Genomic DNA, 11,921 nt, shown 5'->3' on the forward strand with positions numbered 1-11,921 from the left:
AATTACTGCTAAATACATTATATTTCTGACATTCCCATTTTGTCGGCTCCACTTAGTCGTTCCCAACACCTAAAACCAAGGCATCTATATTAAAAACTAAGGCTTAGAAGAGAACAGATTGTATCGGGTGTGATGATAATTATGCCAATACATCAAATTCAATAATCAATATGTACAGTTGTTTTGGTAAATGTCACATTGATAACAAAGGTCACATGATAAGTGTGAAAAAAACAATATTCACAACCAGTTCACAAACTTTTCAAATCTGTTCCTAGTGCATTACAGCCTGAGCTACCGCATGTTGTCAGAAATTGAAATAAGCAACAATAAACCCCAGCACCTGTTTCCTCACTTAGCTATCACACTTATTTACTGCATGGGTCTGCAGGTGGAAAATGAAGGACGTTTTCACATTAAATCATTACAGAATGTATAGCGTTGGTTCCGCATGAGCAGAAACTGAACCTTGTGTCCGTACAAAAGTACACCCTCTTCCAGAGAGAGAGAGAGAGAGCGAGGTCTTCACTTCTTTAATTCATCATGCAGGGTAAGGGCTTTCCAAATGACTTTCCAGTGACATGGAAATGTCCCTGCCTAATCGTCTTTTGTTTAGTTCATTAAACTTGCATGGCGACGGGAGAAAAAAGTCTTAAGGGCAGCTAGCCCGGGCGGCTGGCTACCTTTAAATGGAGGACGTGGCTAGATGTAAGAGGACCTCTTATTGCTGAAAGACTTCTACACTGAAGAGAAGAGACTGTGCTGCTCTCGGGATAAAAGCAGAGGGCCCAAAGGTCTACCCCGACCCAAAGCCCCCTGCAGCTACAACGAATCAGCGCTTAAAATGTCCCCAGTCAGCAGCCAAGCATTATCTCCAAATTGTGCCAATGCCCCGCACCCCTCTCCCCATGCCCCGCTTTCCCTCCTACCCCACCCCACTCCAATCCCCATGGACCCACTGCTGTGACAGAAAGGACTGAAACACAGGAACAATTTCAAACCAGCCACTAGTCTCCCTACAGCGGGCCAGCCCCCGTGGGCTCCAGTTACACACAAAGGCGTCCGTTTGGCCTCAGATGGCCGTGCTAATGTGAGCGCTGCTCCACAGAGAAACAGCCAGGTCAACTTAACGAGGAAAAGAGGACCATCAATCCAGATTTGACAACCAACTACACACCAAATCTAAACCCAGCTCAGTTCCTGACAACCAACTACACACCACATCTAAACCCAGATCCTGTCCTGACAACCAACTACACACCACATCTAAACCCAGATCCTGTCCTGACAACTAACTACACAGACCACATCTAAACCCAGATCCTGTCCTGACAACCAACTACACACCACACCTAAACCCAGAGCCTGTCCTGACAACCAACTACACACCACATCTAAACCCAGATCCTGTCCTGACAACCAACTACACACCACATCTAAACCCAGATCCTGTCCTGACAACCAACTACACACCACATCTAAACCCAGATCCTGTCCTGTCAACCAACTACACTCCACATCTAAACCCAGATCCTGTCCTGACAACCAACTACACTCCACATCTAAACCCAGATCCTGTCCTGACAACCATCTACACTCCACATCTAAACCCAGATCCTGTCCTGACAACCAACTACACACCACATCTAAACCCAGATCCTGTCCTGACAACCAACTACACTCCACATCTAAACCCAGATCCTGTCCTGACAACCAACTACACTCCACATCTAAACCCAGATCCTGTCCTGACAACCAACTACACTCCACATCTAAACCCAGATCCTGTCCTGACAACTAACTACACACCACATCTAAACCCAGATCCTGTCCTGACAACCAACTACACTCCACATCTAAACCCAGATCCTGTCCTGACAACCAACTACACTCCACATCTAAACCCAGATCCTGTCCTGACAACCAACTACACACCACATCTAAACCCAGATCCTGTCCTGACAACCAACTACACACCACATCTAAACCCAGCTCAGGTCCGTGGCTGTTCCAGTTCAAACAAATGCTAATCATGAGTTTATGGATTATAATAATCACGATAATTAGAACAAACATGCTTTTTTGCATCTGAATAAGTGGTACCACTGTGCTGCTTTGCTTACGTGAGCAGATCAAATTATTTGGAGTGGGGAAAAACAGGCGGCTTGAGTCAAGAGAACATTGGCTGTTTTATTCATTTTTATACAATGAATTTGCTTAGATTTTTGATTTAGTAATAACCTAGCACAGAAACACACTCATTGCCTGCCTCACAAAGTAGCTTGTATTCCTCTGTGCAGTGCCTTTGCTCTTTTTAATCCCTTGTTATGAGAAAAAGGCAGTTTCTTCTGCTTCTCATTAGTAGACTGAATCATAGTTTCTTCCTCAGAGAACTGGAAAGAGCACAGATTGGTTTAAATTGTAAATGTGGAGAGCTATAATAAACAGGGTAGTCATTTTAATGTTGGATACAATGTCGCTCCCTTTTAAATATACACCACCACTTCCGAATGAGAAATAAAATAATAAAAATCAAAGTTTCCCTGGATACAAGACTCCTAGCTGCACAACGCTGCCAGGCCTGACATTCTGCGGGAAACTTTAACATGTGAAATGAAATACAAATGCCTCATTTTCTAAACAAAACAGTTTCACGGGGCTCACTCATTTCCATTTCATTTAGGCATGGTAAATATTTGTTTCAAAGTCATATGCAAAAATAGAATATGCCCATATGCATTGATTCACATCCAGTGGTCGGCAACCATGCTTTTTCCCCCGGTCCCCACAGTTTTTATTAAAAACACATACAGTATACAATACTAAAATATTTGGGGGTTTTAGTGTTGGGTAAGAAAAGACAGTAAAATCACCAGGAATTTAGAAAATAATAATAATAATTGAGTAAATCTGTTCTTAAGTATTCCCACTTTTAAAAATTAAGGGAAATTCACGAACATGTCTCAATGTTATCAAGGTTATACAATTATTGTTATTTTCAAATCAAATCTATTTTTGGGCTTAGTCAATTTGCAGTGTACAAATTATAATTATGTTCCGGTCCCTCGAACATCCGCTCTGAAACAAATCGGCCCGCGGCTGAATCTAGTTGTCTTTACTCTAACATAATGCATATTGGGTTGCTGCTATATCAAATCAAACGAAAACTCTATTATCTTTAACGTTTATCCCTACTGTTTGTCATTCTTGCAGATATTATACCTAGAGATAAAAGTTGATACATTGAGGGTGTAAAATCCAGACCTAAAAATATCCGGAATAAGTCTCCCTGAAACATTGCTGCTCGCTGCCTGGTCATTGGTAATAGGTTTTTCTTTCACCTCGCTTGATAAGCTGCTGGAACTAAATCATGTATATATAAATATGAATCAGAGGACAGTAAAATATAATCCACTTAACGCTTGTGGGGACACACCAACTTGCCCAGAAGACACCATTACATGAAATGTATTTAACCCCTTAGCTGAATACCAGTTAATCAAATGGGGCAAAACACACCTAATATTCGTATTAAGCACTCTTTGAGTCATGTTAGTTCAAAATGGAGGCTAACTAACTTACACACATTATTCATCTATAGATCTGTCACTAAATCAGAGCTGTCAGGCCAAATTAGAGACCCAAGTTGAATTTCATCTATAGACAGAATCATAGTAAACATTCTCCATTTTGACGTCAACAGAGGACAATAAGAAGAGATATGTGGGTAGACATTGTTGACCCTAAAAGAGAGACCTTTGCTATTTTGTGTCAGAAGGCGTTATTTCCAAGGTGACACTGGGGTCTCTCATTGGCTACGCTTAAGGTCAGTGAATATTAACTTAATTTACACATGGCTGCAAACAAGGCCGGGCTGGACAATGGATGCCTGCCTTTTGTGCTTAGTAACGTGAGCGCCCTGGATGACAGAACACTGCCAAGACGGAAGATGGATGATCGCAGCAGTTGACCCTTGTTCATCAGAAGAGTCACCTCTCTGGCCCCCTCTCCCCGCACAACAATAGCCCCCTCCCCATGCCTCAGCAGCCCTCATCTCCACTTGCACTAACAGGTTCAGACACTTCCATCGATCCCCGGTTCCATACCTCTTGAGATTGCGGGCTTTATTTTCCTTTGGCTATCTAAACTGTGGCACAGATGTCTTTTTTTGTAATTGCTCAGCCACCATTCTGTTGGGAGGGATCCGATCGGACAGGGGAACACTATGTCAGATGACAACGTCTTGCCGTTTAGTGTCCCTGTGGCATGTGGGGGAAAGTGACTCGGCCCAAGGTCTTAGCACCTTACCGTGCGTCAGGGAGAAAGGCAGAGAGGGAGGGAGGCAGGGAGGGAAGGCTCTGTCTGTTGTCTCCTCTGGGAGCTTTGTAGACCGGTGGCTCTACACTTCAATCTTCCTTTAAGAGGAAAATCAATAACTTATTACATAAGCTCAACACTTTTTTCCCCACTTACACCCCGAGCAGGCAGAGAGGGGACTTAAGAATGTGCTTAGAAGTGCTCTGTTGCATAAAAGCCTACCATTTCTTTCCCAGTGACTTGTTCTCCTTGGACAAAACAGTCACATACTCTATTACGCTGTGACTATACATATGGGGTGTGTAAGTATGTGAGGGTGTTTGTTTCTGTCGATATGTGTCTCTCCAGCTTCTAACAAAACAAAAATGTAAATCTCCATATCAAATATTAGTAATATCTAAGGCTTGGTGAACACTTTGTATAAGCCTACATACTATTTATTTGAATCCCCCCCAAAAACTAAACTAATTCATTTTGAGACTTGATGCTAGCTGTCAACCATGTTTGTGTTTCAAAGCAACAGATACAATGGCCCCACAGTCTATCACTGTGCTACCTGCCAGGTCAAACAAACAAAAACAGGAACAACCCTGAAGCTGTGGAAGAATGCAGCTTTTCACCAGAAGCTAGCCGACACGGGCGGTGACAAGACTAGCCACCGTCCATCACCAAATTATTTCAATCTTGAGTGATTTCAATCCAGTTGTGTCTCCTGGGGATTCTGTGCGCTCCACCATTTGAATAATTAAGCTCATGAGCGGTTGTAAAGGACGGCCATTTGGAGCATTATTAAAATCACACCTTATCAATCAGGAGGAGCGTCAAGATGCATGAGGACCCCTGACTCCTGGCTTCATTTGAAATGCTAAGTAGTGGCCTTGCCTGGGCCTGGAGCTGGGGCTGCCTGGTGCCCCTCTCCCCTCCACATAGACAGACACACCTTGGCTTGTGTGGTCAACCGCATCACAGTTAGGTCCTTCCCTCAGGGGTCTCAGCCCATCAATCAGCCGTAGACTAACTACTGTCTGAGTTCCTGACACACCAAGATGGATGGTGTCAGTGTCTGCAGGATGCTGTATCCTCTCATGAATCATCTAGTTAGCATGTAGCGATAGCGCTGGGATAAGGTTGTGTTTTTATCTGTTTACTTGAGAGACTAGGCCTCCCACACTGGAGAAAGAGTTGAACAGGTGAATAGTTCATCAGTTCTCAAGAGTCGGTTGCTTTAGGGTATAATTATGTGATGTGTTAAAATTGGACAACCTACATTCCTGGCAAAACAAAGACACCAATGTCTGTCCACAAGGGCCCTCTATTTCTCGTAACGACTCAGTGGCTCCATTTCTGAATGGCCACTATTTTAGCACCACACACTTCTATGCAAATAAACCCTGTGCACGTTGCAGGACACTTAAAATGTGCCCTTTTCAACACCCATAACACTGATTCTCCAAACATTGGGAGAGAGAGAAACACAGGTATTTATTGTGCTGCAGATGCCACAAAATAGTTAAAGAGAGACAGAGACGGGGAGGGAGAGGAGTGAAAGACATGCAGTCCCTCTCCAGTGACGGTGATGAATGAGTGGATCACAACACGTTTTGGAGGAGGCCTCTGCATTCACAGAGGGGGGGCTCCTAGTCCTCGAATGACATGACTGACAGCTCAACTCACTTGCTCCTCCTGCAGCCTTCTGCTCAATATTTCACAGATGGACATTTTACAATTGGAGGATACTGCATATATTGAAAATAGGACAGTGAGCGGTATGTGTATCTATTTTCTATATAGAAAGTCACAGTATCGCAAGCAGGATGCTAAAAGAGAGGCCTGGGTGAAGACTGAGTAAACTCCAACACAAGTGTTATAGCTGTACTGTAGCTAAGGGGCAGTTACAGAGGACAGAACCCTCTTCCATTCTAGGCCCCATTGAAGTGGTGTTCAACCGATGGAAAACTGTTGGATTTTCCCCTTGCTCTAGGAGAAACCACTGAATGGGCGATTTAATATCAACAGATCTCTGCGAGAAGCTGCTGATTCTGCAGTAAGATGTTCATTTTATTTAGATGAACTACCCCTCAATACAATGGCCAGCCATGCCCCAATGGAAATAAATATCTTATAAAGTTACCATGTTGAGAAAGGATTTGAATCACTCATACACAGGTGGGTATGTTTTCCACCTCATTAAGGACAGTTTTAGCTGGCACAGTAGTTGGACCAGTTAATTGCCTCGAATGGGCAACAGTTCAGTTCTAACAGGCCTGCTTTACAAGCAGAAGAGCAGGCTTCAGCTGGTACTTTTAGACAAAGCTCTGATGTAATATATGCTACATTGTTTGCTCCAAAATAATATAAACGACTACACAAAAAAGGACTCACCGGGTGTTGAACAAGCTCTAACCTCTAGCCACATTTTAGAGCAACATAACTCAAGAGCCAATTTTTGTTTGTTTTTGATAATATCACCTAAGTACACTTCACATGGTAGAAGGTATAGACCTACCTCTCTGGTGGAGGCCTACGTGTTGCCTGAAAGTGGCCAGCCTGCCTGGACTTCTAGTTTGTCCTGAGACACATTTCCTTTAATTATTACTGGTCAGTACCCCTCATAAGCTGCTTAGAGGGACACTGCCCATTCCGTGAAAGAAAAAAAGCTTGGCTGACAAGACAGAGCACTTAAACTCGGTGACTTAAGTAGTTCCCCTTTAATCCACAGTGATTGTTATCTTACAAGTCAGGTGGCCGCTGAAAATAATCTTTTGTGCAATTAGAGTGACATAAAGCATTTAATGCTAACTGCCGAGGCATGGTGCTAGGACCAAACAACACAAAATGCATATCCGCAGCGACTTTAATTGTGTTTCCTGTTAGGGCACTTCATAAATATCTTGGGGCCTAAATGCCACAGTATGGCGGCTATTTGTTTTCTCTCTCTGTCAGGGTTGTTTGGAAGGGGCAGAGGAATACTGAGATTGGTTGGACATCCTCCAGACCTGTCTATTCTGCAAGTGATTGCCTTGGCCAGCAGCCAGCCAGAGAGGGAAGTGCTCTTACCGAGGAGCACTGAGCTAAACTGAAGTGCAAGTTATCATTTAATCCCAGTGTCAACAGAACCATGGCTATAAATTAAGAGCCTGCTAATCAAACAATTAACCTGGATTCCAATTATTACGCTGAGGATTTTCAGGCCTCCATACTTTATCCATCATTAATATGGCCCTCAAATCAGCTGATTTAATTTTATTTGCCACCACAACTATTCAATGTGGCCTAGATTGTCCTTTGCCTGTTTTGTATAATTAAAAACTCAAATACTGAACAGATTATTTCTGTTGTTTAGGCATGGGTGACCCTGTGCAAAACCATAAATCAAAGAGAAAAACTAGTCTAAATATTTACATTTGAATGAGGCACATTTTCTGCTTACCAATAAGTTTCCTATTTCCCCTAATTAAAACAATAATATTTTTCCATATTGAAAATTGCAGTGTAGCAGAGGATAGAAAAAGTTATGCCACTAATGAAAATGACGTATAGAGAGGATAGAGCAAGATGAATATAACTGCACTCACGTTCACATGCATCACCCTTCTGATGAAATCCAGCTTTGCATATACATTTCCCTATAGGCACCAGCCATTCTCCCTCTGCGCTGCAGTGCATCTTGGGAGCGTTATCGGCCTCCTCCTCTGCGTCACTGACACACATGCCCTCGACCTCGACCAGAGAGGAGAATTCTGATCCCGTAACAGTGTCTGGGAAAGTGGCCAGGTTCTCAATGATGGACCAGCACTTCTTGTAATAAACTTTGACAGAGACCAGAGCGATGCATGCCCCTACATCCTGGAAGGCCAGGTAAAACCCTCGTCTGGACAGCGGCCCAATGATGCGCACTTCTGTATTCAGCTTCATCTTCCTCTCTCCCAGGTCCCCCTGAGTGAAGCTCTCATCTGCTGCGATTGTGTCAATTTTCACATACTGGTTCTCTCGTATATTCCTGCCGACCTCCGAATCGGTTTCCTGATAATACAAGTTGAATGTCTCCTTGCACGTGCCCACCACACCGGGTAGACTGTTACAATCCCTCAACGTGAACTTCAGTTCCACAAAAATCCTCTGGGCATCGCCCTTCTCTATCCAGCTAGTCCGAAGCCAGTTATTCTGATTGGGCTCCATGACCTGACAAACCTGGTATGTGCGAATGGGGGTGTAGTTTTCATCCAACCCGCTGATCTCTTCCCACTGAAAAGAACAGAGCACAAGTTTGGTACATTTATATGGATTGGTTCTCAACAGCAACATACTTTTGCAAGGAAATCAAAACACAACAATGTAAATACTGGCTGGTTTTGTGTCCTACTGTGGTGTTGAGTCAATACAGTGTTTTAACATAATAATAAAGACGTGTACAAGGTGTAACAACTAGTAATAACACTGTCTAAAGTTGGGTTAGCTAAATGAAATCACAAAAACATAGGGCATGAAAAGACCTCCATTATTGGAGCACTTTAAAAACAATTGGTCATCCATTTTGCTTTTACAGTATTTGGAAATGAGTATGGAACTATTAAACTAAATCCATAAACCTCTGCACTGTCATTGTGAAATCAGACCTAAAGAAAGATTAGAAAACAGAGATAAGCCTAAAGTTAGATATTCCTAATATAGCAAATAAGTAAATCTGATAAGCTTAAAAACAAATGGATCAACTACGATTACTTTCCAGTCATATTGCTAGATTTGTATTTATTTATTATTTAAATGTTGTTATTTTATATGTTAAAACCTTTACGGACAGGCTATTATGGAAAGGTGACTTGAGGCCTGGGCTACATCAAAAACAAAATCAATATGTCTTCACTTACATGCCACCCATCCTATAGATTTTCAGGACTGCTACAATTAACAACAATTAACATAAACAAACACCCCACCCAAATGGCCTTTCTCGAACTCGGTCCGACACTGTGACAATTTTAAAAAGCTTGCCTCTGGATAGTGCGACTGATAATGACCCAGAGGCACATATCCATGGTAATGACCCAGAGGCTCATATCCATGGTAATGACCCAGAGGCACATATCCATGTTAATGACACAGCCAGAAAGACATAATAATACTGGACCGTGTTGAAATTTCACATTTAAATCTAGATTTTCCTCCATTGAGGTAGAGCATGGTAACGCTGGAAAGAATAGTGTTAATTGGAGTATTATATGTTCTCAGAGGTGTAGGCTAGTTAGTGTCCCACTTACCCCACCAGGAGGAGAAGATATCCACTCCAGCTCTGTCTGCTGTGCCTTGGAATCCAACAGAATCACTAGCGACAGGAAATAAAAGAGTAGAGCAGATGATTAAATCTCTGTATGTGCCACTGTCAGTTTGACAAATATTATTAAATGAATAAGCTATGAAAGTCTACAGCCTGATACAGTATGTGAGGGCTAGATGACTAGACACATGACCCATTTTCTGCAGCCACCTATGAAAATGAACAATTACAGGCTGTGCAATAGGGTATTGATTTGATGACAATACTTTTTTACCTCAATGGCACTGCCTGAGAACTGCTTTCACATTGAAGACTACTGGATAAACGCATGTCACATACAGTAGGCTACCCTTCCTATTAAGACTAAGGACAGCTTTTATCTCCATTAAGCTAAATGGTAAGTGTTATTTGTGACAACTTTGGGTTTCATGAAGCCTACAACCCACATAAACATGGGGTAAAATGGCAAAATTATTTAAACCTATCTATCTGTTTGTGTCTTTTCAGTATGGAGGCACACATACTGGTGCAATAGGGTCAGACAAGAACACCTGCCTCTATACGTAAATCTAAGACAATAAAAAGCAATGCACGAGTCCTTGCTGTGCCATGGGCGACAGGCGCACTGACAACAGAAATATAATCCTAAAACTGTTCGGCTGTAGTCTACCAACGGCAACATGAATTTGGTGTAAAAGTGTCACTTATCTAACATAATATATATATATGCATTTAATAGATTATTAGCGGGTAGACTTTGTATTCATTCACCCGAATAGAGCCTCAGAGCGTACTGCCGATTCCTCTCCTTGAACGCAGAGTCGTGAAAGAAAGTGTTTAATAGCAGAGTTACTATAAGCTAAATATAATTTCAATCTATTGATCAGACATGCGATCAGATATTATAGCCCCAATATGCTTTAAATCATTTACACAGACCGTTTCAAACTTCAGACAGACTCGAAAATAGTTTGTATTTCAGAATCATTACAGTGTGTTTACGAATACAATAATCACCTTAAAAGTGAAGGTCAGCAACTTGGCAATACTTTAATATTATTTATCTCCTTCCAATTGTTTTTTTTATTTTTTATTAGGTCAATTAGCAAAATTAACCTTTAGTTCATTTATATAAACAGTATACCTTGATCTTGCTATCTCACCGTGTCTGTGATATAGACTTTCCTTGTGCGCTCTCGCTATGTGCATGTCAGTTTTTATAGACTCATTTCAGGTCTTTCAAACATGAACTCCTGTAATGACAAGGAGGGTTAATGTGTACCATACTTAGGGTGAATGGGTTGGTATTAGCTTACCCATCGATCTTGGAAGTTTATCCCAAGTCATGATATGAGACTGAGTGGAATGACAGTCTAAATGTAGACTATTTTAGCCTTGAAAACAACAATTTCACCATCGTCCGTATAGAGCCTTATTTTGGATTTGGTGCCACGCGTAAAAGCCTACTAAAATAGCCTACGACGGGTCGTTTGTCACACAAACGCTGTGTAATGTCCACAGACTGCAATCCACTGACTAACAACACTGTAATGTCATTGAACTAATGTCTTGACATATTGTATTTTTTAAACATTTGACAAATACAGGAATGATCATTCGTGCGCAAACAACAAAATCGCAGGATAGTCTACTGCGCGCTATTTCTCTGGATGTCACTACGCGCGATTGCCGATCAGTTTTCGAGATGTAGCCTGGATGAGGCGATGATGAGAGGTTATCAAACTTTATTACATACCTTCTTTCGCATTCTGCGCTTTTCCAGTGTTCATCAAACAACATAAATGAAGGCAAAATGTAATCCACAAACACGGAATCGACGTAGAACCCATGTTATAAATGGAAGTTAGCTAGACAGTATTCGCTTTTCCACCTTGGCGTGCACTTCCCATTGACGACGCTAAAACAGCTCTATGTACGAGAACCTGCCGTGTCTCACTCAAATAGCATCCGCATCTGCTGGGCGTGGACTGTAACACAACTGATGTCACTCAACTAGACTGACAGAAGAATGATCCACTCGCGGCTGGTAGAAAAGTATCCTGTGCAAGCATTGTGACAAATACATTCGTTGCAGAGGCTGTTCTTCAGGATAATTGAATGAATTATGGTTTTAGTCAGAGTCTAGTCTTCTTTGGGCAAGATGGACCTCTTTGCTTTGGGTAAGATGATGGTAAGAAACTTTCCTTCCATACAAGACAAAGCAAATAGTTATCAGCCTACATTAACATAGCCTAAACCAAAAAACTCTAATCCAAAGTATGTGGTGCATTACCCTGAAATAACAACATAAATATAAAAAGATGAAGGG

General features: G+C 42.0%; 1 protein-coding gene across 1 annotated transcript in view; it reads right to left on the reverse strand.

Moving 5' to 3' along the window:
- The window catches only part of LOC139415057 (ephrin type-A receptor 7-like), a 74,135-nt gene extending 62,596 nt beyond the window's left edge, over positions 1-11,539 (reverse strand). The window contains exons 1-3 of the mRNA XM_071162818.1: positions 11,349-11,539; positions 9,576-9,640; positions 7,893-8,562 (exon numbers count right to left, since the gene is read on the reverse strand). Of these exons, the coding sequence (XP_071018919.1) occupies positions 7,893-8,562; positions 9,576-9,640; positions 11,349-11,442 (829 nt within the window). The 5' untranslated portion in view covers positions 11,443-11,539. The remainder of the gene's footprint in view (positions 1-7,892; positions 8,563-9,575; positions 9,641-11,348) is intronic.
- Positions 11,540-11,921: the final 382 nt, after the last annotated feature.

The sequence above is a fragment of the Oncorhynchus clarkii genome, chromosome 8 (genome assembly GCF_045791955.1).
Source record: "Oncorhynchus clarkii lewisi isolate Uvic-CL-2024 chromosome 8, UVic_Ocla_1.0, whole genome shotgun sequence".
NCBI classification, from domain to species: Eukaryota; Metazoa; Chordata; class Actinopteri; order Salmoniformes; family Salmonidae; genus Oncorhynchus; species Oncorhynchus clarkii.